Source organism: Mixia osmundae (genome assembly GCF_000708205.1).
Source record: "Mixia osmundae IAM 14324 unplaced genomic scaffold scaffold_16, whole genome shotgun sequence".
Lineage (NCBI taxonomy): Eukaryota > Fungi > Basidiomycota > Mixiomycetes > Mixiales > Mixiaceae > Mixia > Mixia osmundae.
This window is the reverse complement of record NW_014575548.1, coordinates 18,557-44,165: the sequence shown is the minus strand read 5'-3', so window position 1 is coordinate 44,165 and position 25,609 is coordinate 18,557. Positions and strand designations below refer to the sequence as shown.

General features: G+C 55.5%; 8 protein-coding genes across 8 annotated transcripts; 5 read left to right on the top strand and 3 right to left on the bottom strand.

The window, feature by feature from the left end:
• Positions 1–56: 56 nt before the first annotated feature.
• L969DRAFT_97445 (uncharacterized protein) lies at positions 57–1,026 on the top strand (the record flags this gene model as incomplete). Its single annotated transcript, XM_014709318.1, has 6 exons — positions 57–86; positions 137–188; positions 241–440; positions 489–528; positions 575–697; positions 749–1,026. The coding sequence occupies 6 exons, from the start codon at positions 57–59 to the stop codon at positions 1,024–1,026; spliced, it is 723 nt and encodes a 240-aa protein (XP_014564804.1).
• Positions 1,027–1,070: 44 nt separating this feature from the next.
• L969DRAFT_97444 (uncharacterized protein) lies at positions 1,071–3,308 on the bottom strand (the record flags this gene model as incomplete). Its single annotated transcript, XM_014709317.1, has 3 exons — positions 1,071–1,088; positions 1,141–1,619; positions 1,679–3,308. 3 exons carry the CDS (start codon positions 3,306–3,308, stop codon positions 1,071–1,073), a joined length of 2,127 nt encoding a protein of 708 aa, XP_014564803.1.
• Positions 3,309–3,735: 427 nt separating this feature from the next.
• Positions 3,736–5,490, top strand: L969DRAFT_55311 (uncharacterized protein; the record flags this gene model as incomplete). Its single annotated transcript, XM_014709316.1, has 6 exons — positions 3,736–4,093; positions 4,326–4,451; positions 4,709–4,779; positions 4,990–5,131; positions 5,184–5,369; positions 5,423–5,490. 6 exons carry the CDS (start codon positions 3,736–3,738, stop codon positions 5,488–5,490), a joined length of 951 nt encoding a protein of 316 aa, XP_014564802.1.
• A 287-nt stretch (positions 5,491–5,777) lies between these two features.
• L969DRAFT_97442 (uncharacterized protein) lies at positions 5,778–7,560 on the top strand (the record flags this gene model as incomplete). The annotated part of the gene is made up of 3 exons (XM_014709315.1): positions 5,778–5,809; positions 5,862–7,286; positions 7,335–7,560. 3 exons carry the CDS (start codon positions 5,778–5,780, stop codon positions 7,558–7,560), a joined length of 1,683 nt encoding a protein of 560 aa, XP_014564801.1.
• Positions 7,561–7,679: 119 nt separating this feature from the next.
• L969DRAFT_55485 (uncharacterized protein) lies at positions 7,680–13,090 on the bottom strand (the record flags this gene model as incomplete). The annotated part of the gene is made up of 10 exons (XM_014709314.1): positions 7,680–8,298; positions 8,349–8,440; positions 8,489–8,633; positions 8,685–8,855; positions 9,026–9,919; positions 9,980–10,804; positions 10,945–11,317; positions 11,370–12,389; positions 12,445–12,874; positions 12,932–13,090. The coding sequence occupies 10 exons, from the start codon at positions 13,088–13,090 to the stop codon at positions 7,680–7,682; spliced, it is 4,728 nt and encodes a 1,575-aa protein (XP_014564800.1).
• A 78-nt stretch (positions 13,091–13,168) lies between these two features.
• L969DRAFT_91075 (uncharacterized protein) lies at positions 13,169–14,509 on the top strand. The gene is made up of 2 exons (XM_014709313.1): positions 13,169–13,246; positions 13,297–14,509. The coding sequence occupies exon 2, from the start codon at positions 13,498–13,500 to the stop codon at positions 14,041–14,043; it is 546 nt and encodes a 181-aa protein (XP_014564799.1). The 5' UTR covers positions 13,169–13,246; positions 13,297–13,497; the 3' UTR covers positions 14,044–14,509.
• A 730-nt stretch (positions 14,510–15,239) lies between these two features.
• On the bottom strand, positions 15,240–20,312 carry L969DRAFT_55427 (uncharacterized protein; the record flags this gene model as incomplete). Its single annotated transcript, XM_014709312.1, has 5 exons — positions 15,240–16,055; positions 16,105–17,395; positions 17,444–18,579; positions 18,632–18,721; positions 18,771–20,312. The coding sequence occupies 5 exons, from the start codon at positions 20,310–20,312 to the stop codon at positions 15,240–15,242; spliced, it is 4,875 nt and encodes a 1,624-aa protein (XP_014564798.1).
• Positions 20,313–20,406: 94 nt separating this feature from the next.
• L969DRAFT_80379 (uncharacterized protein) lies at positions 20,407–25,608 on the top strand (the record flags this gene model as incomplete). Its single annotated transcript, XM_014709311.1, has 8 exons — positions 20,407–20,465; positions 20,524–21,494; positions 21,544–21,762; positions 21,808–22,923; positions 22,967–23,514; positions 23,563–24,313; positions 24,366–25,393; positions 25,442–25,608. Exons 1-8 carry the CDS (start codon positions 20,463–20,465, stop codon positions 25,606–25,608), a joined length of 4,803 nt encoding a protein of 1,600 aa, XP_014564797.1. The 5' UTR covers positions 20,407–20,462.
• Between the last annotated feature and the right edge of the window lies 1 nt (position 25,609).

Here is a 25,609-nt window from a genome sequence, read left to right as displayed (position 1 = left end):
TCGGCGCGTGGCAAAGAGAGCACCGTGCTGCTCAAAGTCGCTCACTCATCGTCAGCATGTCTACTGCCAAGTTGCTGCCCCAAAGGGTCCGTCGAGTCACTTGAGTGTCACACAGCTGACCCATCGGGTTGCGTAGACTTGCATCGCACCTGGCGCGCTCGACACGCCCGTTCATACATTCCTCGCAGGCAAGCCTGCTCGTTCTCACGCGCGGGCGTCTGCTGAGGTGCACGCTGTCAGACAAGCGAGTCATCCTTGCATCGGCGTCCCCGAGGCGGTCAGAGATCCTCAGGCAGATCGGGCTCGCGCCAGAGATTATTCCTTCGACATTCAGCGAGAACTTGCCTCACGATTCATTCGCTGATGATGAGCTCGGTCTCGGTGCTTATGCCGTTGCGACCGCATCCGAGAAGGCACTCGAGGTCTACTTGCGGCTAGTCGTAAGCCCCTCGCTCAAGCATTGCCATTCGCATTGACGCGCTTGGCAGGAGCAATCGCCTGAAGACGCACCCGACCTTGTGATTGGCGGTAGGTGCGGTGCGCAGCTCACAGCGTAGCTGAACCGATCTCTCAGCCGACACGGTCGTGCTACTCGATCATGCGATACTAGAGAAGCCAGGCACAAAGGCCGAAAACATGCGAATGCTCCTCGAGCTCAACGGGCGCACTCACCAAGTCGCAACAGGCATCGTGCTCGGTAAGCTCATGCATGAGTCGAACCCCAAGAGCAAGTCTGACATCTCCGCAGTGATACCGTGTCTTACATCACCAGGCTATGTCATCAAAACATTGCTAGAAACAACGACCGTCGAATTTGCCGAGAACCCGACAGAAGTACTACAAGCATATGTCAACTCTGAGGAAGGGCTCGATCGCGCTGGCGGATATGCCATACAAGGCAAAGCGAGCGTGCTCGTCAGGTCCATTTCGGGTGACTACAGCAACGTCGTTGGATTGCCTGGCGCGGCCCTCTTTCACTGGCTGTACGAGCTCATCGCAAATGAAGAGCTCGACCTGCTGAGCTAGTGCGGATACATTGACACATCCTGTTGTACAGTCTACACGCATGCTCAGATGTCCATGACAATCTGGGTCCCACCAGTCAGCTCTCCCAATCTGTGCGCAAGGTTTGAGATGTACCTTTCGAATATGCCACAGAACTGAGCGATCCTCTCTAGTGCTACCAGCATGTTGGAACTGCCACGGTCGCATCTCGTCTCTGTGTCGCTTGTCAGCGGCCAGCGAAGCTTTGGCGAGATCATCGCCAGAATGCGCTTTGAGCACAGACGTCGAGAGTGAAGACGAGCCTGCGGAAGTGGTGCTCCATTGGGACAGCTTTGCGGACGACTTGAAGCCTGCCTCATCGTCTGCCAAATCGGCGCCCCAGTCAATGTCTTCCTCTTCTTCCGGTGCAGAGCTATGCCAGCTCATCGATAGCGGATCGAAGACCATATTGCCGACAACGCGTACGCTGCCTTTGCCTGTTCGGGAGATCGAAGCACCAGGCGCGATGAGCGCTGGCCGAGCAGACGCAGTGCCGATGTGATCAAAGTCGCGCAAGACGCCTTCATTACCATCCCAACGCATTTCGATCGGATTCCAAGTCATCTGTCCTTGCACTGTTCACCGGACACGAGGTAAGCTCGAGCGAGCTCGGCTCGATCAGTCGGATGCGAACCTTTCGAAAGACCGGCAGCCGTGAGATTGCGAATGAGATGAGGTTCCTTCCCTCTACTTTTCCTTGGTCGCTTCTCACTTTTCGCTTCCGCTCTGCCAGGACTGCCTTGCCTGGCTTTCGCGCCAAGCTCGGCCAAACGTTTGCTTGAGCTAGGTCGAACAAGCAACTTGCGTTCCTGGTCGGCGTCTATATCGAGATCCGCTAGACCATCGAGCTCCGTGCCATCGCCATATTGACGCGTCCGCTTCGGTCGACGCAGCGCTTCTGAGTTCGGCGGAGCCTTAGCTCGAGTCGTGCTGATCGTCGCTTTGGGCACTGCAGGCACAGGCGGCATCGCAGCAAATGCTGCCGGATCGAACGAAGGCAAAGCGGGCATTGATCGCTTCGAGCGGAGTTGCTTCACAGCGCCGCCTGATGTAGGAAGGGCACCGAGTGACTTCTTATGTCGTAATGTGCGAGCTGGAGCAACTTCACCTTCAACTGCTGGGATGGCTTGCTCCTTTGCCTTGCTCGCCAGTCTCGCGGATGAGGCTGTCGATGTGAGCAGATTCTTCGATGACCGACTGGAAGGCAGACGCGTCTCAATGGGCGCAGGAGGGATAAATAAGTCTGGCTTTACGGCCGGTCGACGAGGCGTCGTGGCATCGCTTAAGCGCATACGAGACATCTTTCGAGTCAGGACGAGCTTGTCCTCGTCTAGATCGAAATCGTCCTCTATGGGCAGATCTGGTACGTCCGCGTACGTCTTTGATATCTTGCGCAACGTCTGATGTCTCGGACTAGCATGTTGCTCTGCATCTTCTTCAAATCTCGCTCGTGACTTTATCCGGTCATCGAGTACACGCTGCAGATCGCCATAATGAGGTTTCTTTGCCGATTGAGGAGCAGACGAGGGATGTTCAGATGTGGGCGGTGTGTGTGCTCCGCCCAGATAATCCGGCAGCTCGAGGTCATCGAAGAAGGACGCCTCGCTGTCATCTGTTTGATGGCTCTGCGCACTTTTTGAGGACTGCTGACGCGTTCGCTCGACCTTGCTCGAACGAGGCGAGCTGCCGCGCATTGACAATCTGGGCGATAAAGAGATGCGTTCCAGCGTTGAAGGTAAAATGAAGTCAACTTCTGCTTGGGACGCTTGCTTCGACGAGCCCTTCCGGTCGTGCTGCAGGGTGGGTACGGGCGGCACATCGGCTTGTGATATCGCGCGTGCACGTAGTTGAGCAGTGGACGAACGCGTCCTCAACCTGATGGGCTCGGCTCCCTGAGCCAAGGCATGCTTTGAGGACTTATGTCTGAGCGATCGGGGCTCAGAAGGGGGAGCCATGAGGACGGGCGCTCGCATAGGCTGAGCAGGCTCTGCAAAGTCATTGTCCCAGTCGTCGTCGGCAGATGATCCCAAGTGGACGTCGCCTGGACGAGCAGAACCGTGCTCACTGAACGAAGAGATCTTGACTCCCGATCCGAGCTTGATCGTAGCGTCTCTGTCGTCGCCAGATGTGACGGATGTGGCCGAGGTCGAGTGGGTTGCTTGCGAAAAGGTCGAGGACTGTAGTGAGAGTGTCGAGCGACCGGAAGGCAGGACGAGATCGCTACCAAAGTCGTCATCGTCCTCTCCGGAGTCCCACTTGCCCATCTTGCCGGGCTGTGGAATGGCTCAATCTCTCATCGTCGTCGCCCGGCTGTCGCTCTCGCTGTTGTCAGACGCGTCGCGGCCAATCGGCGACTGGCCGGATCGTCAAGCTCGTGTCGACATGTCTGCTCAAGCGATCTGGTTCGAGACACTTCCCGAGGAGATACGCAATCGCATAATGTACTACAGCGACAAGCAGTCACGACTTTCAATGAGCCTCGTGTGCAAATCGACTCGAACATCGCTCCTCCGAGCGCTCTTCACAGCAAGTTCATCTCTCAGCCAGCACCATAGCTGACAAGCACAGTAGCACATCCGGCTTCAGGGTCAGACATGCTCGTCACTGCGACCTGCTGAATTATACAAAGGATTCACGCGCAATCCGGCAATCCTTACAGTCGCCCGACGACTCACTGCGGGCGTGTGGATGATGACCGCCAAAGATGATTGCGAATACTTCTGCGCTGCATTGGCCACGTTCGCACAGCTGCGTGTCATCGAGTTGGATCTCAGCGCTTGGTCGCTCGCTCGTCACACTTTCGATTTTCGACAGCCGAGATGGACGTTGCGTCTTGTGGCGATCAAAGTGACTTATGCTGTCGAGTCTGATCATATCGTATCGCTTGCTGTTTGGCTCGAACATTGCGCAAACTTGCGATTTGTCGAAATCCATCAAAAAGATTGGGCATCCCGCTTGCACGAGATTTCAGAATGGCTCAGATTCGCCGCTGCAAGATTGAGTCTCGCTCTTTCCAACCTGTCGAACCTCGATGTCGTCATCATGAGAGGTGAGTTGCCGTCTGTCGTCTGTTTTGGCTCACGGCAGGAGAACAGGCTTGTTCGTCGGAATGCCTATACAAGGACTCAATATCAAAGAGATCGAGCTCGACGCGGCTGCGCTCGCCGCATCGATGATGACGAACAAGCAGACTTATCCACTCCCCAGGCTTGAGACATTCACCTTGTGGCACACGCATCAACTGGCTTGCTTCACTCTGACTCATTTCGCTTTGCCCGCAGTGAAGCAGATCAATCTCCGCTTTGGACCACACCGCGAAAGCTTGCTTCACCTCAATGCTGCAACCTTCCTCAGCTGTGCGCCAAGTTGGCCTTCTCTCAACATCCTCGCCCTTGCTTTTGGTGGCAGTCAGTGCTCGATCTGCTTCAGGGAAGCTGCCATACTATCGAACTACCTTACCGTCCGTATGCTGGTCTCAAAGTAATGCATTCGACTCTGCGCGCTAGATTGCGAGAAAGATCAAGTCGTGCTGACAGCAGATGCCCGCGGGCAACTCGAATGGAGTGAGGGCGAGCGCAGACGAAATCATCAAGCTGACTACTTGAATTCGGCTGTGAGCCCCTGGTAGTCGGGCGCGTCCTCTGCGCTCTTGCACTCTACGAAGAGACAGACGCTCAGACTTTGCGCGAAATGGCCATCAGCAGACTCTCACGGGTAGCGTCCCAACAGCGAAGAGTAAGTGACACACACAAGCTCAGCTCTCGTCGACAGACATAGCTGGCATGTCGCTCACGAAGAGCTTCGCGCTTCCCGTCCCGCTTTCGTCCTTCCGGCCCTCAATGACAGCTTCGCACGGCGGTCGACGCCCTCCATAGCCCATGACTGCTACGACTGGACATCTTGCGCGTGGTCGTGCCAGAGCTGACGCCCTGATCGTGCTTTCAGGCATTCAGCGCGACTTCGGCGTCTCATGTCGCCAAATTGACGCTCATTGGTAGACTCGGCACGCCTCCGGTGACCGGCACAGACAAGCGCGGACAGCCCTTCACCCGGTTCGTCATCGCTACATCTCGTCGTGGCCCTCGTCGTACGTCTCGATTTGCATGAGCGCACGTCGCTCACAACAGTGACTCGTCCAGGCGAGGATGGTGCGCCGGCTGAGAACGTCACATCATGGCATGACGTGATCAGCTACAAGATTGCCGAGTCAGAGTACATGCAGAACCTCGAACCGGGCACACTCGTCAATGTTGAAGCTGATTACCTGCCCACGGCCGTCAAGACGGACGACGGCAAGACCTACGCCAACGTCTTCCTCAATGCCCGTCAGTCATGCAGCTTCTGTGCGTACTGCTCAAAGCTGACACAGGATCAACAGAGCGCATTGATGTGCTGCAAAAGCCAAGGCGTAAGGACGGCGCGGAGGACAAGGAGGCTTTGCTCTGAGCGTTCGTGCTTCTGGTTGTACTGGGCTGCGCAATTCACCTCTCTGTCGTGTCAAGCCAGTGTCACGTCATGTCATAGGCTTGACAAATGGCGCTATCTCGGGATTCCTATGCGCCGAACTGAGCCGCTCCGCCTCTGCATGACGCGTCTTCCTCTGATCGGCTTGAGCTCGAAAGTCGCCGTCTTTACAACAGGCTTTCCCTGGGCGCGAGCTCCTCTGGCGACTGTCACTCGCCTCCGCACATCATCGCCAAGCTACTCGATCAGTAGCTGTAATGGAGCTCACCATGCCTGACAGCCGATTCGCCCAATTTGGCATGCACGCGGGTCAATAGATAAACGTGGCATGGTCTGACTTGTGATGTGTGCAGATACGCATCGATCTTGCTTGCTTCTTATGCTTTCTACAAGCTCTACATAACGCCTTACTACCTCTCCTCGATCCGTCACCTACCCGGACCGCCGCGCAAGTCGATCATCCTCGGCAATCTGCCCGAGATCGTAGCTGCCGAACCTGGCATTCTCCAGAAAGAATGGCTCGACAAGTATGGCGGCTACGCTCGCTACCATTTCATGTTCGGCGTCTCGCGATTGCTGCTCAGCGATGTCAAAGCAGTCAACCATATCCTCCTCAGCAACCCATATTCGTACCCCAAGCCTAATGCGCTGCGAGGCGAGCTGGCAAAGATTCTCGGCAAAGGCTTGCTCTTTGCCGAGGGCGACGATCACAAACGTCAGCGAAAGATCATGACGCCTGCCTTCACTTGGCCGCACGTCAGAGAGCTCACGCCTGTCTTCCAGGCAAAGGCCCGAATTATGCTCTCTCAGTGGCTTGACGCGGTCGCCACAGAAGCCGAATCAGCTGAACCAAAAGGCTATGCTATCTTTGACGTTTCGCTCGGTCTCAACCGGTGCACACTGGACGTCATCGGCAAAGCAGGCTTGGGTTACGAGTTTGGCTCATTGGAGAATGACGACAACGCGCTTGCCAAGTCATTCCAGAGCATGACAAAGTCCCTCGGCGAACCCTCTGTGCTTTCTTTTGCGATGATGTTCGTCGTTCGCGCGCTACCGTTCTTGGCGCTCATACCGAACAAACGAGTCGAAGTCATGCGAGAGTCTATGCGCATCAGAGCGCGAGAGTCTCGTAAGATCTTTGACGAAAAGAAAAAAGTGGAGCAGGAGCGCATGGAGAAGAGTGATTCGTCTGTCAAGGGAGCCAGGGACCTTATGAGCCTTCTCGTGCGGTCCAATCTCGATTCCAGTCTCAAAGCCCGCGACAGAATGGATGACGACGAAGTCATGTCCCAGATGACCACGTTCTTGCTTGCCGGTCAGGAGACAACTTCTACGGCTGCCACTTGGACACTACTCCGTCTTGCGCAGAACCCAGAGATTCAGACACGCCTGCGTGCAGAGATCGTCGAAGCTCAAGCAGAAGCAGAGCGTCAAGGTCTAGCCGAGATCGAGCCAGAAACGCTCGAAAAGCTGCCCTATCTCGATGCGATCTGCAAAGAAATCATGCGGTTCGACTCGCCCGTCTCTGGTACGATTCGAGGCGTAGCAAAGGAAGACCACATTCCGGTTTCGACACCTTACAGATTGCCCAATGGCGAGATGACAGATACTATTCATGTCATGCCCGGTCAATCCATCTTCATGTCAATTTATACGATCAACCGCAACGAGACCATCTGGGGACCGGACGCCTCGAAATTCAATCCCGATAGGTGGTTCAATCTACCTGAATCGGTCGCAGATGGCACGAAAGGCTTCCTTTGGGCTCACCAACTCTCGTACGGCTCTCCTTTATCATTGGTGGCATCGCTCACACGAAGGCACAGTTTCTTGAGCGGCTCGAGAGCATGTATAGGTTGGAGATTCGCAGTGCTCGAGCTCAAAGCAATCATCTCCGTCGCAATACAGCACTGCTCTTTCGCAGAGCGTGACGAAGGCGGCACAGAGATATACGCACGCAGTTTCTTGGTCAGCAAACCGCTCGTGCGCGGCGAAGCAAAGGCGGGCACACAGCTTCCGTTGCGAGTATCGCGCGTACAGAAAGCTCAGTGAAAATCGTCATGGTCGCTTTATTCAGAGCAAAGTCTATAGACACCCTCGCCATTTGCATTACTTGCGCCTCCGTAGCGCCTTATGTATTGTGCCATCATGTATGCCAGTCGTTTGCAACTCTAATGCGAAGGCGATGGCCACATCATGCTCGTATGATCTTGGAATACGGGTGAGCTGTACGCCACATCGAAGCTCGAAGGATAGTTCGCCTCTTCGTTGAAGTTCGTCATACAGTCGGCACTGTTGTAGCTCGATAGCTGCAGCTGCGAGGGCGAAAATCTGACATCACTTTCGACAGGCGAGAAGAGGACGTGGGCATGATCGGCTTGCGAGGCAAAGGACGTTTCCTGAGCGTCAAAGAGCGAGAAAGTCGGCATCGAGAAGTCGGGCACAGCGGGCGAGATAGGCGAGCTACCGACAGACGAGTAGTAGCTGTTCGGGCCGGATGAGACGGAAGGCAGATAGAATGTTGACGGGCCGCTGCCGAGAGATGGACTGCTGCTACTCGTCGAGACAGAGATCGAGCTACGATCATGGATGGCGAGATCGCGAGCGTTAACAGAGACTGCCATCTTCTGCGCAAAGTCTGCGATTGCTGTTGCCGAGCGAGTACGTGCAGCAGCAGCTGTCGTTCGCCTAGTCGCGGGTGCACTGCCGCGTGCGCGCTTCTTTCGCGTGCGTCGGGAGATGTTAGTGACGAGATCTGGACGGTTTGGCAAGAAATATCCGCTGGGATGTCTGTCGTTGCGAGTCAGCGCTGCTCGCTTGATGGCGAGATCATGAGCTACCTGAAGACAACATAGCCTTCGTGAGGCGCATTCTTGGTCCGCTGACTTGCATGACGGCGATCCGATACCCGGGTCGTGCCGTAATAATTGAGCTACGAAGTGTGTCAAAGGCTGAAGAATATGAAGATCGACCGACCTACCTGTCTGACAAAGCTCGAAAGAGAGCTGAAAGCCCATGCAGTGGCGAGCGCTTCGCAAGCTCTCGCAGAGTTGCTCGTTACTCGAAAGACACCGTCGTCACCGTACCAATGTACATCGTCTGCTTCCGTAGATGCATCAAGCAGTCTGCACAGCATGTCAGCAGTGTGGCCGGACAAATCTGAGCCTGCTGCTTACGCGTGCAACTTAGATAAAAACAAAGAGCGACTGGGTGGAGGTGCCATTGATGGAGTCGAGTAGGGAGAGGCGATGAGTTGCTGTCCAACCTGTATGGTTCGGACATTGCGCAGGAAGCGAGACTGGCGACGAGTCCCGTGAGAAGCGAGCGCGCGTTTGCCGACAATAGGCCTGTGCGCAATTGAAAGGCTCCAGACGTGACTCGCTGCCCAGCTCACGATTGGCGGGGTAGCGAGTCAGGAGGTACGTGCGACAGTCACATGTCATTTTGATCAATTTCGAGCGAGTCCTAGCCGCGCTTTGGTCTGGGCGCCTTCTCGATAATGTCCATACTACAATACGGCTGATCAAGGTCGGGCCGTTCGACGAGTGCCCATATGCCTTCTCTCTTCATTATTTTCTCCTTGTACTTGCCAATGGCGTAATTAGCATGCACAACGACGGCTTCCGCCCCGTTCTCGCGCTCTTTTTCATCAAAGAACCCTCGGCCGGGAGGAAACAGAGCATAGGGCAATGGCTCAGTTCTGATCTGTATATTCGGAGGAGGCCTAGTGTAATGCTGCACACTACGTCGCTTGTGACCACTGAGCAAAGGTGTATCACGCCAGCGAGCGCGTCTCTCGAACGCGGCAAAAGGCGAGTGAGCTGGATGATCAGGATTGGGACAGCGCTTGTATGCTCGACGCGCTTTGATGTCGCAAGGTGGGTCGTCGGGCCCTAGACCCATCTCGGACATCAGCGCGAGCAGATCGTCCGGGTCGCCAGAAGTCAATGCGTCCATGAAACGTTCATGCGAAAGGTGTGGTAGGAGACCCTCTTCTGCAAGCCAGATCGCTGGTCCAAGGCTCGAATCTTGAAAGCCAGGAGCACGCTGTAGCTTGTTGTGCTTCTTGAGCAAACGAGGCATATCAGATTCAGGCAGACCCTCGTTCTCGAGCTCATCGCGGGCCTCTTCCTCAGCTCTGCCACGCCATTCGAGGGTCGAAGCAATGTGACAGAGCGTGGTGTACCGCCATGCAAGGGCAGCACCTTCCGAAGGGCTAAATTGACACTTCCTGTCATAAGTTGGCTTGATAGGATCAGACACGCGCGAGTAGAAGAAGCCAGCGCATGGCAGCTCGAATTTGCCATACTCAGTCATGGCAGTCGGGTGGATGTCGCTTGAATACAGGAAGGACGGTAGGCTGCCTTGCGGACGATATGGGTGTGCTAGGAGCGGTATCGGTGATGACAGCCTAACGAAGGAAGGAGCACTGAGTAAGCGTCGTTTTGCTGGGGTGCGTGACGAAACCTACCATACTGCATCGTTGTCTGCGATCAGTACGCCGCCTACGGGGCGCTCATTGGCTTTCATTGGCTTTCTTGATGAACGATCGACAGAGGGACCGTTGGCATCGACCAGACTGCTGACAATTGCTGTCGTCATGATCGTGCGCTCCAGCATCAGCGACTGATAGTCCAGATTGCCCCACTTCAGCGCCACGCTACTGTTGAGCGCGACGTTCTCCGGGTCGTCTGAGATCAAGAGCTCCAGCTTACGCAAAGTGGTCCATAGATCCAAGAATGCGCGACTATCCATCTCTGCTTCTGACGGACGGAGCAACAGGGTGATGACACCTCTGTCCGAGAGATACACGGCGAGATCTCTGGACGACGTGATGACGAGGTAGCTGCCGGGTGGATATAGGTTTGATGGCAATCTATGATGCAGAAAGCAAAGCCAATTGAAGAGATGAGACTTGATGCCAGGCGTGGCGAGTGTCATGACGAGTGTCGACATTGATCCATCGGGTGCAGAATTAGAATGTCCCCTCGCTATCTGAGGCAAGATAGGTAGGAGGGTGGTGAGTGAAGTATGTAATGTGGGCAGTTCGTGTGTCCATGTTCGAGGAAAGACGGGTCGTATTCTGTGCCCGGCGAGTGTCTTTGCATCCCACCGACTTGCATTCATCCGGTCTGCTGCATCTTCTTCGGTGGAAAAGCTACCCTTTGCCGGCTGCTCGATTGCTCGAGCCGCTGCATCGTCAATTTGGGCTTCGGTCAGTGCAATACTGTCGTCGGCGCTCAGCGATTGCCGTCGCTTGATGCGCAAGGAGATGTTATCGGCTAGCAGTAGCAGACTACATATCGTCAGGCCAATGAGCAGCCTTGATCTGATTCTGCGCATCCGCGCGCACCGGCCAATGCAAGCGGAACAGCGCGACTTGGCTTGCGCGCGGCGTAGACGTCCGGCACGCGATGTACATGCGATTTTGATTACAACAACGGCTCGCCTCGGATGCTAAAGAACGACATGCCCAACTTAGCCTTTACTACTTCTTGCTCGAGATCGCGATCATCTTGTGTCATCCATACATGCTCTCTAGGCACTTCGCTTGGCTTGAGCATTCTGCACAGCGAGTCATAAGTCGCCCTGCGTTTGTTGAGCGCGATGGCCGGTCCTGGGTCGGAATGACCAGTGAGAATGATCAAGGCAGTGGATCGGGGTAAGCCATTCCAGAGTGTCTTGATCCTCTCGTTCATCTGTGCATAAACCGGATCTGCGTCTATCGCCTTGACGGGCTCGCTTGGTTCTGCGGGCATAGTCGCTTCGTCTTCTGCGGTTCCTGCCTGTGCTGCACGTGCCGTAGTCCCTGAGGGAAATAGGGCTCAGATTTTGCGCACATGAAAGGGACGGCAACGTACAGCCTCGGGCATGGGAGAGTTCGAGCATGCGGCCGTAGACAAAATCCTGCGTCTGAGCAGCGGAGATCATACCCGAGCAGATCTCATCGTCTGATGTGCACGCTGTCACTGTACTGCACCCGCGAGCGATCCAGACTGCTGGCGAACCGTAGTCGATGATTGCCGACGTCTTGGGCGTCGGTCCTCGCGAGAGACGTTCAAAGATGGTTTCTGTGTCGTTCGTGAAGACGCCAAATGTCGGTCCCTTGTCAATCTTCTTATTGAGAAGCTCTATTGCCGCTCCTGCATCTTCTCTAGGATCATGGCCGGGCGCATGAGCAATCGGTTCGCCTCTGTCATCGTAGATGGGCTGTCTGTGCGAGCTGATGATCTGGATCTCTCGTTTGAGCCACTGCTTTGCGAGCCACTTCAGACTCGACTTGAAGGGCGGACCACGCGGATGAGGATAGAGTACAGTCGTGTCGATGACCCAGGGATGTGCCAATTTGAGCGCTCGAAGATCGCATTCGAGCGAGTGTCCGACGAGGATAGTGCGATAGTCTATGAGAGTCTTGAGGTGACTTTGTACATCTGCCAGGGTCGTCGTTACACTGGCAAGGTTCTCGGGCGTGATACCAGAATACTGCGTAGCATAGTCTATTATGGGTCGGTCGGGCTTGACAAAAGTATCGTAGACGACTTGGCCTTGCTGATCCATGATGGCCACTCTCGCAAGTTCGGAATCTTCCGCCGTCTTGACCATCTCACAGTCGATGCCGAGCACCTTCATCGATTTGGCCTCGTCTCGCGAGAGCATGGCTTGTGGGGTCTCGTACCAACCCGGCCTGCCTGCCACTTTGGAGGTCTCCTCGAGGACGGTATCGATCTGACCTGGCTCAGGTGGAGATCTACTGTCCAGAGGTTCGTTCGGCGTGCTAAAGCGATATGATGGCATGGGGAAAGCGGCCGTGAGCATCTGATCGCGCGTCAGCAGGTAATTCGCTGCCGTTTCTCGCGCTGTACTCGACGTCTCACGAGCTTCTGTCATCGACAGCATATCAGCAGAGTACATCAATGAAGGTTTTTCAGCACTGACCGCGTACACGAGCAGCTTCCCTGCGCTTCTTCTCTGCTGGCGGAACGGCGAGCGAGCTAAGAAATGTCATCTGTGCCGAGTGGATCTTGTACTTGTCGCCCGGCGCTTTCGTAGGACAGTATGCACCGAATATCCGACCAAAGACAGGTAGCTTTGTCTTCCTGTCGGCTTGACTCCTCGAGGATTCTGTCAGAGACTGGGGTATCGTCGTGTGCGCGTCGAGATCAGCGACACCTAGTGTATCGCCCGTGATGCCGGGAATGAAAAGAACGACGACGCGTTGGATGTGACTCTTATGCTTGATGACGAGCCAATTGGGCGCAGGCTCATCTGACAATATACTGAGCAGAGCGTCACGAACATGAACAAGCGCAACGTGTCGGTTGTTCGCGAAGCCTCGGGTATTGAAGTGGAACTCCGGCACTTCCAACTGCACATCGGCAGCAGCATCAGTACGGCTATCACTGGCAGTGCATGAATCCAACACCTCTGCTTTCCTCAAAATCTTGAGTCGTTTCTTTTCTTTCTTGCTCGTAGCTTTCGTGAAACCATCCGCATCGTCTTGCAAGCTCCTGGCGTGTTGTGATGCATAGCTGCTCGGCAGGAAGGATGCTGAAGCATCCTCTGACTTGCGCTTGGTCGCCATAGCGCAGGCAGAAGGGTAAGAATCGGCTCGAGGCTGTCAATCTGTCGCGAGTCGTGCGACTAGTCGTGCACTGTGCACGTCGTGAGCCGTGGAGAGATTGTCGACTTGTCACCAGTCGCAGATCATCTTGGGGTTTGTTTGACGATGCAGCAGCCTGTACACGCTTCTGCGACGCCGCCCACCTCGTACTGAATCGAGTGAAGCAGTAGACAGCGCGCGGCAGCTTCAGCACCAGTCTCCACAGACCAAGCAAAGGAGCACGGCAGTCGAGGGTCAAGTTCGATCAGCCACACCAGCGCCAAGAGCAGACTCAGGTGTCCCAGCGATCGTTGTTTCTATGCATCACTACCAAGCGAGAGCCTCAACACGCTCCATATGAGAGACTCTACTTGTGAGCAAGCATGAAGATGGCCAACTCCCAGCGTCAGATACTTGCTGCTGCAGCCTCGAATATCGCCTCTTCATCAAGCACTGTGAAGCAAAGACGAGCGTCATCGTTGCTCGAAGCAAAGGGTGTTTCGCGAGACATGCTCGATACATGGCGTCGCATGCTCCTGAAAGACCTCATGCCCGACCTTCCTCTCACGAGGATGGGCTATTCGATCGGTCACCACGTCATGAAACGCATTCAAGCAAGAATCGCCCCGGCCTCCAGATGGGATCAATGTCACATCAGATACGACCTTGCCGATCTGGCCCTGTACAAGCTCCGAGAGAGCACAAAGGCTGGCGAGCGCTACGTCGTTCTGGACGAACAGCTCGACGACTTGCCAGCATGGCTTCTCGAAGCGTCTCATAGCGCTAATAACAACTTCAGATGCCTGAGAAACGATTGCACACAGCTCGTGCCGGCGGAATGCGGTTCACGTCTATGTGAGTCTCACTGCACGTCTGCGGACCGCTCAGCATCAGCTTTCGAGATCGAACATATTTGCATGGCTCATCAGCAGTGATGAGAGTACAAAGGATGCATCCAATTTCGGCAGCATTCAGAGTGTCCTCACATAGATCACGTGACGTTCATCAACGCGGTGCAGATTTCTCGCGAGCAATAATAATGTGACAATATCTGTACACTGGGCACGCATAAAACGCGCGCTCCTCATCTTTCCACACTCAACTCGGCTTGATTCGACTCGATTCGATACGACAAGTCATTCAGTGCTGGGCTGACGCCGAGGTAGTAGTGAGAAGCTTGGAAGGCCTGTGGGTCGTCAGACTAGGCATCTGGTCTGTCAACCCGACCCGACTCGGCTCGACTCGACTCGACAAATGAGCCGGTGCCGGCCCGTCGCCCAGGTCCTAGGGGAGAACGGAGGGCCTGGTGTCCACGAAGCTGCGCAGCTGGTCTGGCAAACGGCACGATAAGTCAAACAGCGCTAGGCCGATGCCGGGGTAGTAGTGAGAGTGGTAGGCCTGTGTGTTCATCGGTCTGAGCAGCTGGTCTGTCAACGCGAACTGTTCCAGCCCAGCTGGAGTCGACTTCAAGTTCGCCTGCTTCACCACGCTCTCCTCCTCGCTCGTTGCCAGCAGCAATCAGGAGAGCGTTTTCAGCCTGCCAGTAGGGTCGCTGCTGAGCGCTGGCCTCTTCCTCCTGCTCAGCTCTCAACGAGAATCCCACTCATCCTGCTGGCTGCATCGCGCTGTCGGCCTGCTGTGCAGCTCCCCGCCAATTGGCACCTGTATATATCGGGCTTGCTACAGCCAGCCGACAGCCCTTGCAGCTATCCTTTTCCAATGCACCTTTATTACTTTCTTCACTGTCTGGTCTCATCCGTCGCGATTTTGAGTCATGAGCAAATCTCTCTCTCTCTCTGCGCGTGCATCATCACTTGAGCGTCTTCTAGCTTGCACAGCACACTATCACATGCAGCATCCAGTCGATGGAGCCGAGCTGACGAGCAGTTCAGCAACTGGGCAGCCTGGGCCAGCTGATTGGTGCATTGCAATTCAACTTCCTTTTTGTTCCGCGGCTTTGACCTTGGCTCCGCCTGACCACACTGGCACTCGTCGCCATGACCTGATTTTACAGGAGCATACGAGGTAGCCATGCGAGCTAGTGCCGATTTGCTGCACACCCAGTCATGCAAGAGAGGCAAGAGGCATGAATAGAGCACAAACAACATATGACATCATACGCAGGAATGCATCAGACGTCCTTGAAGGTCGCTGAATTGGAGCTCTTTGGCGTCTTGCTCGCCATGCTGAATGAAGTATCTTCATCGAGATCGTCGGCGTTCTTAAGCAATTCCGCATGAAGCTTCTCGTCTCGGCGAACGTTGCGAAGTCGTAAGGCGTCTTCTATGCACGAGATATACGTCGTGTATTTGACGATCTCAGACAAGAGATATTGTGATTTACGTTCCCAGTTGTACATGGCGCGACCAGCATTGGCGGATTTGGCGGAGTAGAGTCGCTGCATCGGACCGCGCAGTACGTTATGTTGCTGCAGATCCTCTTGGAGCAGGACGACATGCTGTTTTAGCAGCTCGCGCTGCGTCATCTCGTCGTGATGTGTTTTGCCCAACGGAGCAGCATAAGGCTTCCATTCCGCAAGAGCGAGCCGGTCATGAATGGTCGTGTTGGATACGCCGGACGACACTTGTCGTGACCGATTGGAGCGTCCGCTCCGAACGCTCATTCTATCATCCTGTATACTCGTCGATCGATCCCGAGCGACGGAGCTTCCGTCTGGGTGGTCGGCATCGTTGGCATGATTCCAGCCGTAGTCCATGCTCGATACGCCGCCGACAAGAGGTAGTTTGCTGACACGAGCTGCCCAGTAATTGCAGGCCGATACCCATTCCGCGACAAGATCCGCGGTACCTGCCTGGAAGAAGTATGAATTGCCATTAGGCAGAGTAAGCGCGAACACGAATGGACGAGTTCGCGAGTAGCCGGGCACAGGCAGCGGACTCGTCAGCGAATGTGCTAGATCGACATCGCCCACAGCTTGCGCATTGGACTGCCACTGTCATCAGCAGGAAGTATTCGCAAACAAGCAGGATACGTACAAGCCAATTGCCGCCGCCGAGCCCATATGATCCTTGCATACCTTTCATGCTCTGTCCGAACTTGAATGCACGCAGGTCACCGCGGGACAAGACCATAAAGACTTGTTCCCATGCTTTGTCTTTTGCGCGCTTCTGAGGACCCTCCCAATAATGCTTGCGCTGCAGCAAGCCTTCCTTTGCCCATGGTGCGCCCATCAAAGCCAGCTCCTCCTCGGTGACCTCGGTGTCATCTTTGACAGTCGTGTCTGCTTCATCTTCTTGCTGCTCGCGGATGATCGTGTTGGACAGACTGCTGGCAAAGCCAAGATTAGGCATCTGATGCTGCCCCATGGCGTTGATCATCGAGGCATTGCCAGACATGATAGAGTCACGATCGCTTGCTGAGCCCATGGCGCTGCCCGCTGAGCTGCTGTTATGCTTGCCATGCTCGGCTAGTAGCAGTCCACGCATGCTCGTTCGCTTGTAGTTCGATCGCACATTACGTTCCGAGCCAGAGATAGATGCTGCGTGGCTGCTTTTGCTCGGCACACGAGTCACTCCTGACCAAGTTGTATGTGTCGGAGTTGGGCTGAGTGTGGAACCGGGCCTCGAAGACATGCTGCTCGCATCGTCTGCATGCGCGCTGTTCTGATACACGGGCTTGCTGCGGATCGATTGGAACAAGTCACGCAGCAGTGACTCCATGTGAACGTCCCAGGCTTTGGTGAAAGGCTCAACCTCTTGTCTGTTGCTTGCATCGTCAGTAGAGCCTCGACGCAGTGCAGCAGGTTGTAAGTTTGACTTTGCAGAGGACATGCTTTGATCTGCTGGATCGGCATCGAGCACACTATCCTGACCTCCGCTGAGAGCGCTCGAGGCTGATGAGCTGCGATGCATTGTGCCATCGGTTTGCGCGAGCGAAGCTGTCCATTTATCGATGGCATTCTTGCGAGCATCGCCCATGGCATCCACGGTCCTTTGCGCTTCTGGCTGCTCGTAGATAGCCGACATTGTATTGCGCACGAACTGGTTCCGTGACATGCGTGTAGTCGACTCGACCACATGAAGGTCAGTGTTGAGCAGCAAGATAGAATAGACGACAGCATGTATCAAGTCGACGCTATGCAACAGACCTGACAAATTCTGCTCGTGATATCGAGCACTGAAAGCTGCCAGGATGCGATCAATTTGCTGCGTCTCGCCTTTGAGATACAGGCGATCACAGAGAAGTCTGAAGGCAGCGTCAATGCGTAGGCCGGCAAAGTCGAAGAGACCGATGTAGGCCAGCAAAGTGCGCTGATTCAGTGAGGGTCTGTGTCAAATCGGTTAGAGCAGATAGCATGAATAGCATGCGACTGACAATGAACCGAGCCATTCTGCTCGCTCTTGTGGTCTGAGGAATCCCTCTTCGTTATTCCAGAATTTGAGCGCCAGCTCTTCTGGCGCATGTCCCTCTGCCCAATCTGGCACCGATGACAGCTCGCGCGGAAGTATTGGCGAGGGCAGAGTGGCCGAGCCACCGCTCAATCTGGTCTGCCGCGCCTCGGCCGATGCTGCAGCGAGCAAAGCAGACAATCTCGAGCTCTCCGACACCGGTGGCAATTCGCCCGAGGTATCAACGTTGAGAGCGAGCCCCTTGGGAACATTGATACTGCCTGCAGTTGTCGACTGAGCTGTAGGCATGGGTGTTTCATGCGCGTCTTCGAAGCCCAGAGGCGGCAGTAACTCGCCGTCAATGATGCTATTGAGGGAACGGCGATTGCTCTTCGTGGGTGTTGAGCTTGTCAGTGAAGTAGATCCGGTCAGTGATGCGGAGCGAGGAGGCAAAGTAGGCGATGCTGTTCCTCGTGCTAAGCTGGAGATAATGGTCGATCTGTTGGACGATGTAGAAGAATTGGGGAGCCTATCAAGGTCTTGCGCAGTGAGAGAAGCATTGGAGCTATGCCGGCGATGCCGACGCGAGGTAAGCTGCTGCTGCACGAATGCGGAGCCTAGTGCGAGAGATTCCGTGGGAATCGTGGTTTGCGCAGGCGAAGATGACTCAGAAGGCAGGCCGAGTGAGCGACGCCGCAGTTCTTTCGAAGGCATCTGTGGCGAAGTTTCGGCAGATGACAGTCGTTGTGGCAGCGGCGGTATCACTGTCTTGCCGTGATTCGAGGTAGATCGCAAACGAGCGACATCGGAAGACTTTGGACTACCTTTGTATGCAGGCGCAGGTCCGACAATCTCCGATGCTGCACTGGAACTCGACAGAGTCCTCTGCATAGCGGCAGCGATGGGCAGTGAGACAAGCGCAGGCGTCGATGCTGAACCCGCAGCTGCAGAGGAAGGCAGAGCAGGCGGCGCGTTAGGCGCGTCGGTCAATGCTGGTAGAGGAGGCAAAGCTTCGTCCTTATATCGCGCCGGCATTGCAGGTACCGGTGGAGCGATAGGTGGGAGATCAGCGCTGCTTGTGGGCGCGTAGATGTCCATGTCCGCAGAACTAATGCCTGCACTCTGCATGTTCCAAACATGAGCGCGAATGCAGATGCATGAGCGAGCAACGAACTCGACCGGGCGTTGTTGTCGGTGCGCTGAAGCTCGAGAGTGCCTTGCGAAAGAAGCCAGATGTCTTCCTCATCGTGCTGGAGAATGTTTGCTGCTCTCGTGTCATCAGGTGGAAGCTCATGTCTAGAGAAGGCACATACCGATCTAGAGGAGAGCGACTGAATTGTAGGCGCTCGTCCGCTAGGCGTGATGGGCGTCTGAAGCTCGTCGGTCGTCGCAGGAAATGGACTTGCGTCTACAAATGTCTCGCCATTCGAAGTTACCCGTTGCACAGCCGAAGCAGGTGCTGATTGACCAGAAGGCGATCTGGCAGCTGACTCGCGCGATATCGTAGGCTTGAGAGCAGCAGTCTCCGGGTTGGAAACCGATCGTAGGTCTGCAACTGATGCTTGGCCGGTCAAGCGACCCTCAAGCGACGACCTCTCGTTGAGCTTGATGGTGTTGTCAGAAGCCAGCATGGACTCGAAGTCCGGCTGACCTCCTGCCGACCTGGATCCTCTCGGTGCGATGTTGACAAAGGCCGAGCCTAGTACGAGCGGCGGAGGGCCATTCATCGCGCTTGCTCGTTGCTGCTTTTTGCGACTCGCAGCAGCGAGCAGGAGCGATGTGGGCTTCATTGTGCGTTTGCTAGCAGCTGGGCTGTCCTCTATTGGAGCCGGCCCGCTGAGGCTCGCAGGCGCGCCAGCTGTTGGTGAGAGCTGTTCGTGACTGGATCTGTGGATGACTTGGTCTGACTGGAGGACTTTGTCGAATGCTGAGGTCGTACCGAACAGACGATCGACGTCTGAGGTTGTCTCGACAGGCAGCCGTTCATCTGGCGGCAAGGTAGCATGTGCATTACTAGACTGACGGGTATGCATAGGAGTGGAAGTCATGATGGGCACTTGTCGTGACCGGGGCATGTCCGAGCCTACAGTAGATGTATGTGCCGGTGTGGGCCCAGTCTGGGGCGCCAGGGAGATATTCATGGTCTCGACTGAAGTTCTCCTCTGAACAGTCCTCGCGACATTGTCCGATGAAGTCTTTTGAGCAGGCATGGGTGGTCGAACATGCCGAGAAGCGATGCTGCTCTCTCTGGACTGATCGCGTTCGGTGGTACTAGGTGAGCGCGCACGAAACAAGCTCATTGGATCTGAAGTCAAGGAAGCTCTTTGCCTCTGACGCGACTGCGACGGACTTGGCGTGCTTGATACTCCATTGTGATCGGAGACGCTAGGTTGAGACCGACTGGCAGATGACATACGCCGTTCTGCTGCTCTGACGGTCGCTTGTGAAGGCGATGTTGTCATAGATGACGTACTTGTGTTTGCTTCACTCCGTACACCATTTCCCGAGAGACGCGGCTTGTTCCTCGTCTCTGCCGACACAGGCGAGGATTGGGTATCGCTCTGCTCAGCAGCAGAGGCATAATTCACTGAAGGCGACGAGCTGCTCGATGAACTCGACAGATCTCGAGTCGGTTGCGGAGGCCGCTTTAGATTCTCCGGCGATCTACTCGACTGTCTTGCTGGCTCTGTCCTTGTCGAGCTACCTGGACTCGTGTCTGCTGATTTGCCAGACCGACTCAGGCGGGGTGATGGAGTCGCGGTCGTAGGCGTCCTGGGTGGAGTACGACCGGCCTGGCTCGCTCTTCGCTGCGAAGCCGACAGCCTGTAGTCTATGTACTCTGACGTGGGATCCATGTCGGCCAGCTAGCGATGGTTGTTGTGATGCTGATACGCCGCCACGCGCTTCAAGCAGCGCCGCGCTAATACAAAGATCGACAGCGCGCGTTGTCGGTGACAGGAGACAAGACAAGAGACAAGCTTGCCGCCGCGCAGTATAGAGGCACAATGGTCAGCGAGTCGTCATCTGTATCTGTTGGCGGTGTGTACTGACCGTCAGACGATGCAGAGTGTCAGGCCAGCTTCACAGATAGACTCATCGCCGCCGGCTGAGCGATCAGGCCCAAGCCTGCAGACCAACTTCTTTGCTCAAGAGAGTGCCGGGCCCAGCACCTCTGCAGGCTCTGCACAGGAGGGAGACGAGTCGGACTACAAGCCTCGGAAGCGCAGGCAACCTGCGCTGTCGCGGTTCGAGGCATGCAAACGCTGCCGAGCTCGCAAAGTCAGATGCGACACCGTCAGACCGGCCTGTGGCCCTTGCTTGCGCTCGGCCAACGCGCAAGGCATCGATGTCCATCTGGTCATGTGCGAGTATGACAAGCCAACGACAAACACGCCTGCACTCTTTCATCCTATGCCTCCCGGACCACCTTTGGGCGTTCAGAGTCAAGAGTCAGTCCGGCAATTGACCACTTCCGCGCTATACCCATTAGAGCAAAAGATTGCATCATTAGAACACGAGCTGGCCCAGTACCGTGCACAGGCTCCTGGCGTTCCTCCTTTCGGTCTGCCGCCCATGACAAACGTCGCGACACATGTCACGCAAAACTACATCTTTCCGCCCAATGCGCCCATATCCGCGGAGCCACCTTTTATGAACGAGATGCTCTATCCCGCTTGGCCACCCTCGCTACCCAGCCCGCCATTGGTGATATCCCTTTGCACTGCATTCTTCTCGAAGCCCCACGTCTGCGGACATACAATCAATAGAGGCAGATTTCTGTCGTCGCTTAACCTCTTGCCGACTCATCCTGACTTTCCACATACTTGCTTGATACATGCAGTTTGCTGCGTTGGATCCATGCTGGTCTCCCCACACGCGTTCAATCTCTCGAGAGAACCGTATTGGCAACGTCAGCACGATAGATCGCCTGCAGACTACCATGCACGCGTGGCTACAGAGACTTGGGACAACACGCTCGTACGCGGTGCGAAGCTTTTCCACGTAGCACAAGCCATGTGCATCATCTGCTACTACACGTGCGTCTACTGCTTCACTACCATTCCGCAGATACTCAAAGGGTAGCAGGTACTCTCGAGCAAAGTTTGTAGAAGTGTGGCTTTGGTCGGGTGTAGCGACCCGGCTATGCACTCCACTAGGTCTCAACAATCTGCAAAGACTAGAATTCACGCGTGGCCAAGATATACGAGATCGCCTGCGAAAGACGAATTACTTGGCGCCAACAACAGATCGCTATGCCCATCACGAACGAGCAGAAACATTCTGGATGTCATTTCTTTGCGACAGGTATGTACGCAAGTCTCACTTGTGCATCAGCTGACCATGTTTCAGATTTGCGAGCGCCAATACTGGCTGGGCCTCCGCAATCGATGAGGCAGATGTGACGACGCTCTTGCCTGCACAATACGCAGAGGCGCTCGAGCGCACCAGAGAGGACGTAGCAGTCGCAGCGCTATCCATCCACTCGTCAACCTTCTTCACAAGTCATCCCGACGGACTCGTCGGTCCTCGTCAGCTCAATATCAAAGCTTTTGTCTTGTTGGGTCGGGTGGTCAACTTCGTCCAACGACTGCCTGCGCCTTTCGGACATGGCGAGCCTGTGCCTGGGAGGCCGAAGTACGATTACACAGCCGGCGTAGAGTTCAACAAGCTCGACGCAGAAGTCGTTGCGTTCCGACTCAGTTTCCCACCTGCGTACCGTCACTTCGCTCAAGCTTTGGGCGGCGCAGCCGCCACTATCGACATTGAGCTCGTCACTGCCCACGCCGTGCCCCATTGCTGCACAATGATCTTACACGAGCCCTTTGTCAGCGCGCGTGAGCATGATCTGGCTATGCGACGATGCTTGCTCTCAGCGCGTGCGATGTTGGCAATGATTCAGACGCTGCGCAACTCATCCTTCGAGCTGGGCCTGCTTACGCCCTATGTCGTCTTCTGTTGGTCGGTAGCCGGCAGGACGCTCATCAGAGAGTTTGCAATCAAGACTTCGCGAAGACTGCCGGCGGATGACGTCGCGGCAGAAGTCAATCTCGTCATACAAGCATTGGAACTTTTCGGCATGCACTGTCCGCTCGGTAACGTCGTAGCTCAGACGCTGCGCCGTCTTTTTGCAGACCACGAGAGCTGTATACCGAAGGACGATGCGGCTTCTGCGGTCAATGTGTCTACGAATATCGAGTACTGGCGAGATCGTGAGGGACAAACCATCCAGCCGCAGGCTCAGATGGAGCCCTCACTCGTACAAACACCACACGGAGGACCACCACACTATAACTTGACGCGCTATGCGGCGTCCCTCGGTCCGCACACGCCGGCGCCCGATCGCCCTCGAAGCGTCAACGGACGCGATCTGTCGCAGATCCTCTTTGATCTCGAGCAATCCTCGCATTCACAAGCTCTCGAGCCCGGCCAGCTTCAATCGCTGCTCGATCACATTGTTGTCGAACCGTAGGCAACCCCTTCTCTTTCCCTGAGACGGGGGACCGTGCAGCCACGTCCGTGCGGTGCGTTTCAACTCAGGCTGCGTCGTCCTGTGCGACTTGACGTCCAGTTCAGCCATCAGCTCAAAAATGTCAGAGGATCAATCGAGCTCGCCAGTATCTGCTAGGTCGTTCCGCACGCCTGCCGAATCGCAGTCGGAGGCCTCTTGGACTGAGCGTCGTCAAGACTCGCCCGTCAGTAGTCGAGGTCCCTTGCCAATCCTCGCCCTCGAGCACTGGACAGTCAGCCAGGTAGAACGCTTCTTTGCGCACCATGATCTGGCAGCAGTCGGTGCCTTGTGTACCAATCTTCAGATTGATGGCTCGTTGCTCGCTCACCTCGGGCATGACGACCTCAAAGAACTTGGCATCCTGAGCGTTGGCACACGCCTCAAAATCCTCAGAGCAGTCTACGATGTCAAGATCGAAAGCTGTTCGGAGGTCGTAACAGGCGATTGGTCACCGCCTTGTCCCTCGCTTGGGCCGCTTCGATCGCAAAGAGAGTGTTATAGTCCGCCCTCTACGCCGCCCGACCTCGTCTCACATGACCAACAGCTGGGTAAGGTACCGACGTCAGCTTACGAGCTACACTGACCATGAAAGATAGTACTGAACGAGCTGTATGGCTTGAGAGAGGAGATACGGGAGCTCAAGGAGCTTGTCCGGCTAGCCCTGCCAATTGAGCATACCAGGGCGATCTCGCCGGTTGCCGACGTCAAGCGGGCAGGTGTAGGGTGCAGTCATCTGCCGCGGCTCAGTAAGGAGGAGCCTAGCTCGCCTGCCGATCCGTCGCGCAGAGTGAACGCGCTTGGTGCATCGCCAGAACCACCGCGTCATATCGACAGCCCTCGGCCAGTCATCAACTATACAGCTCCGCCTCAGACTCCGACAGCGATAGACCAAAGTCCGCGTGCTCAAGTGTTCAGACAGAACGAGCAATCAGCCAGGCCAGAAAATCGCGCCGTCGAGAAATTCCGCGCGAGTCCAGACATGCGGCTTCCCTCGCCACGACAGATGACACAAGCGGAACACGACCACACGATCGATACAAACAAGCCAGTCTCGAAGTTGTCACAGCTGACGCGTACCTTGCGAATCGTGTCCAGCACCAAGACCGTCAGCCCTGTCTCGCCCGCTCTGCTAAGTGGCGGCAGCAGCATGACCACTTGCGCACTGCAAGAGGCGCAGATTGTCAAATTCTCAACGGAGAAGCCGGCCCTTAAGCGTGCTCACAGTCTCGGCAAAATGGGTGGTGGAAATCTGCAGCTCAATAGTGCATCAAGCTCGAGCCCTTCGTCGCCTTGCTCGGTCTCACTCGGTCGCTCCATGTCTGAGCGACAACCACTGCGCAGCTACTGGTCTGTTTTGGGACCCTCAGCCTGCGTCTTATCTGACGCAGTGAAGATGCAGGTATGAACAGCGATATATCCCAAAATCAGCTCAAGCAAACTCGCTCACATTCGACAACACCAAGCGAATCGCTCGCTACGAGACTGACTTTGCTGGTCTGCGCAACATTGCAAAGTCAGACGCGGCAAAGTCATCGGATCTGCAAGAAATACTTCGGCAGAGTAATTTTGCGGTGAGACCGATGCGTAGTGCTCAGCAGTTCGCGCATACTGCCCGACAAGCCAGATCTGAGCCTAGCACGCCTCAAGCCGTTCCCGCACCTGCGCCTGCGCCGAGACTGAGCCGATCAGCATCAACATCAGAGTCGATAAGAGTCACAACGTCACCGACCGAGTATCAGCCAGCAGATCGTGAGATACCACTCCTCAAATCTGAGCAGACGCTACGACCCGTTGCCCAGCTCACTCGTAACGTGACGCTCTCTCGTCCGCGCGAAGCAGGCAAGCCTCGCGAATCGCCTAGTCATCACGACACGTGCTTTCAAATCTTGCCTCTTGCACTCAAGAAGTACAACCTTCGCGGTGGCTGGCAAGAATATGTGCTCTTCATACAGCATGATGGACCAGACGGGAAACCAATGAAACGTTGTCTGTCGTACAATGAGCGCCCTCGAGAAATCTTTGATCGTCTTAAGGAGCAGAACGCCAACCCGGTCTTCAGTATCTCGCACCTACGCGAAATGCGCTCTCCTGTTGCAGCACATGGCGACGACACTCGTGTACGAGCCCCGCGGACGCCTCCAGCTCGCTCTGTATCGTCCGCAACGCAACATACACCAACTTCACCGAACGCGATCGTTGTCTTCCCGCATACCGCGAACAAGTCAGGCCAGATTTCGCTCGACATTGGCGAACGCTGCGAGATTATCGCAAGGGACGAACATGGCAGCGTTTTAGTCCGCAAACGTTCGAGCTCCAACACTGGATTGATACCGTTGTCCTGCCTGCTGGAGCTCAAAACGGGCTTCGCTGAAAGCTGGTCCGATGACCCAGAGGCAGTTCAAACTAATTTTGTCAGAGGCAAAGCCGGTATGTCAATTCTCAAACTCTGACCCTCGCGCTGATCTTGAGATTCAGTGATTCATCTTGATTGCGAGGGCGAGCACGAAGTCGGTCTACGTCAAGGCGAGCAAGTCCGCGTCTACTGCCGAGCTCAGCATTGGCTATACGTGGGCAAAGAGGACAAGACCGCTCGACCACGCATGGGCTGGACACCTGCATGGCTTGTAGAGCTGCTGGAGTAGA

Excerpts from the sequence above, each read along its gene's own strand:
- L969DRAFT_91075 (XM_014709313.1), top strand. The coding sequence starts at position 13,498 with ATGGCCAACTCCCAGCGTCAGATACTTGCTGCTGCAGCCTCGAATATC.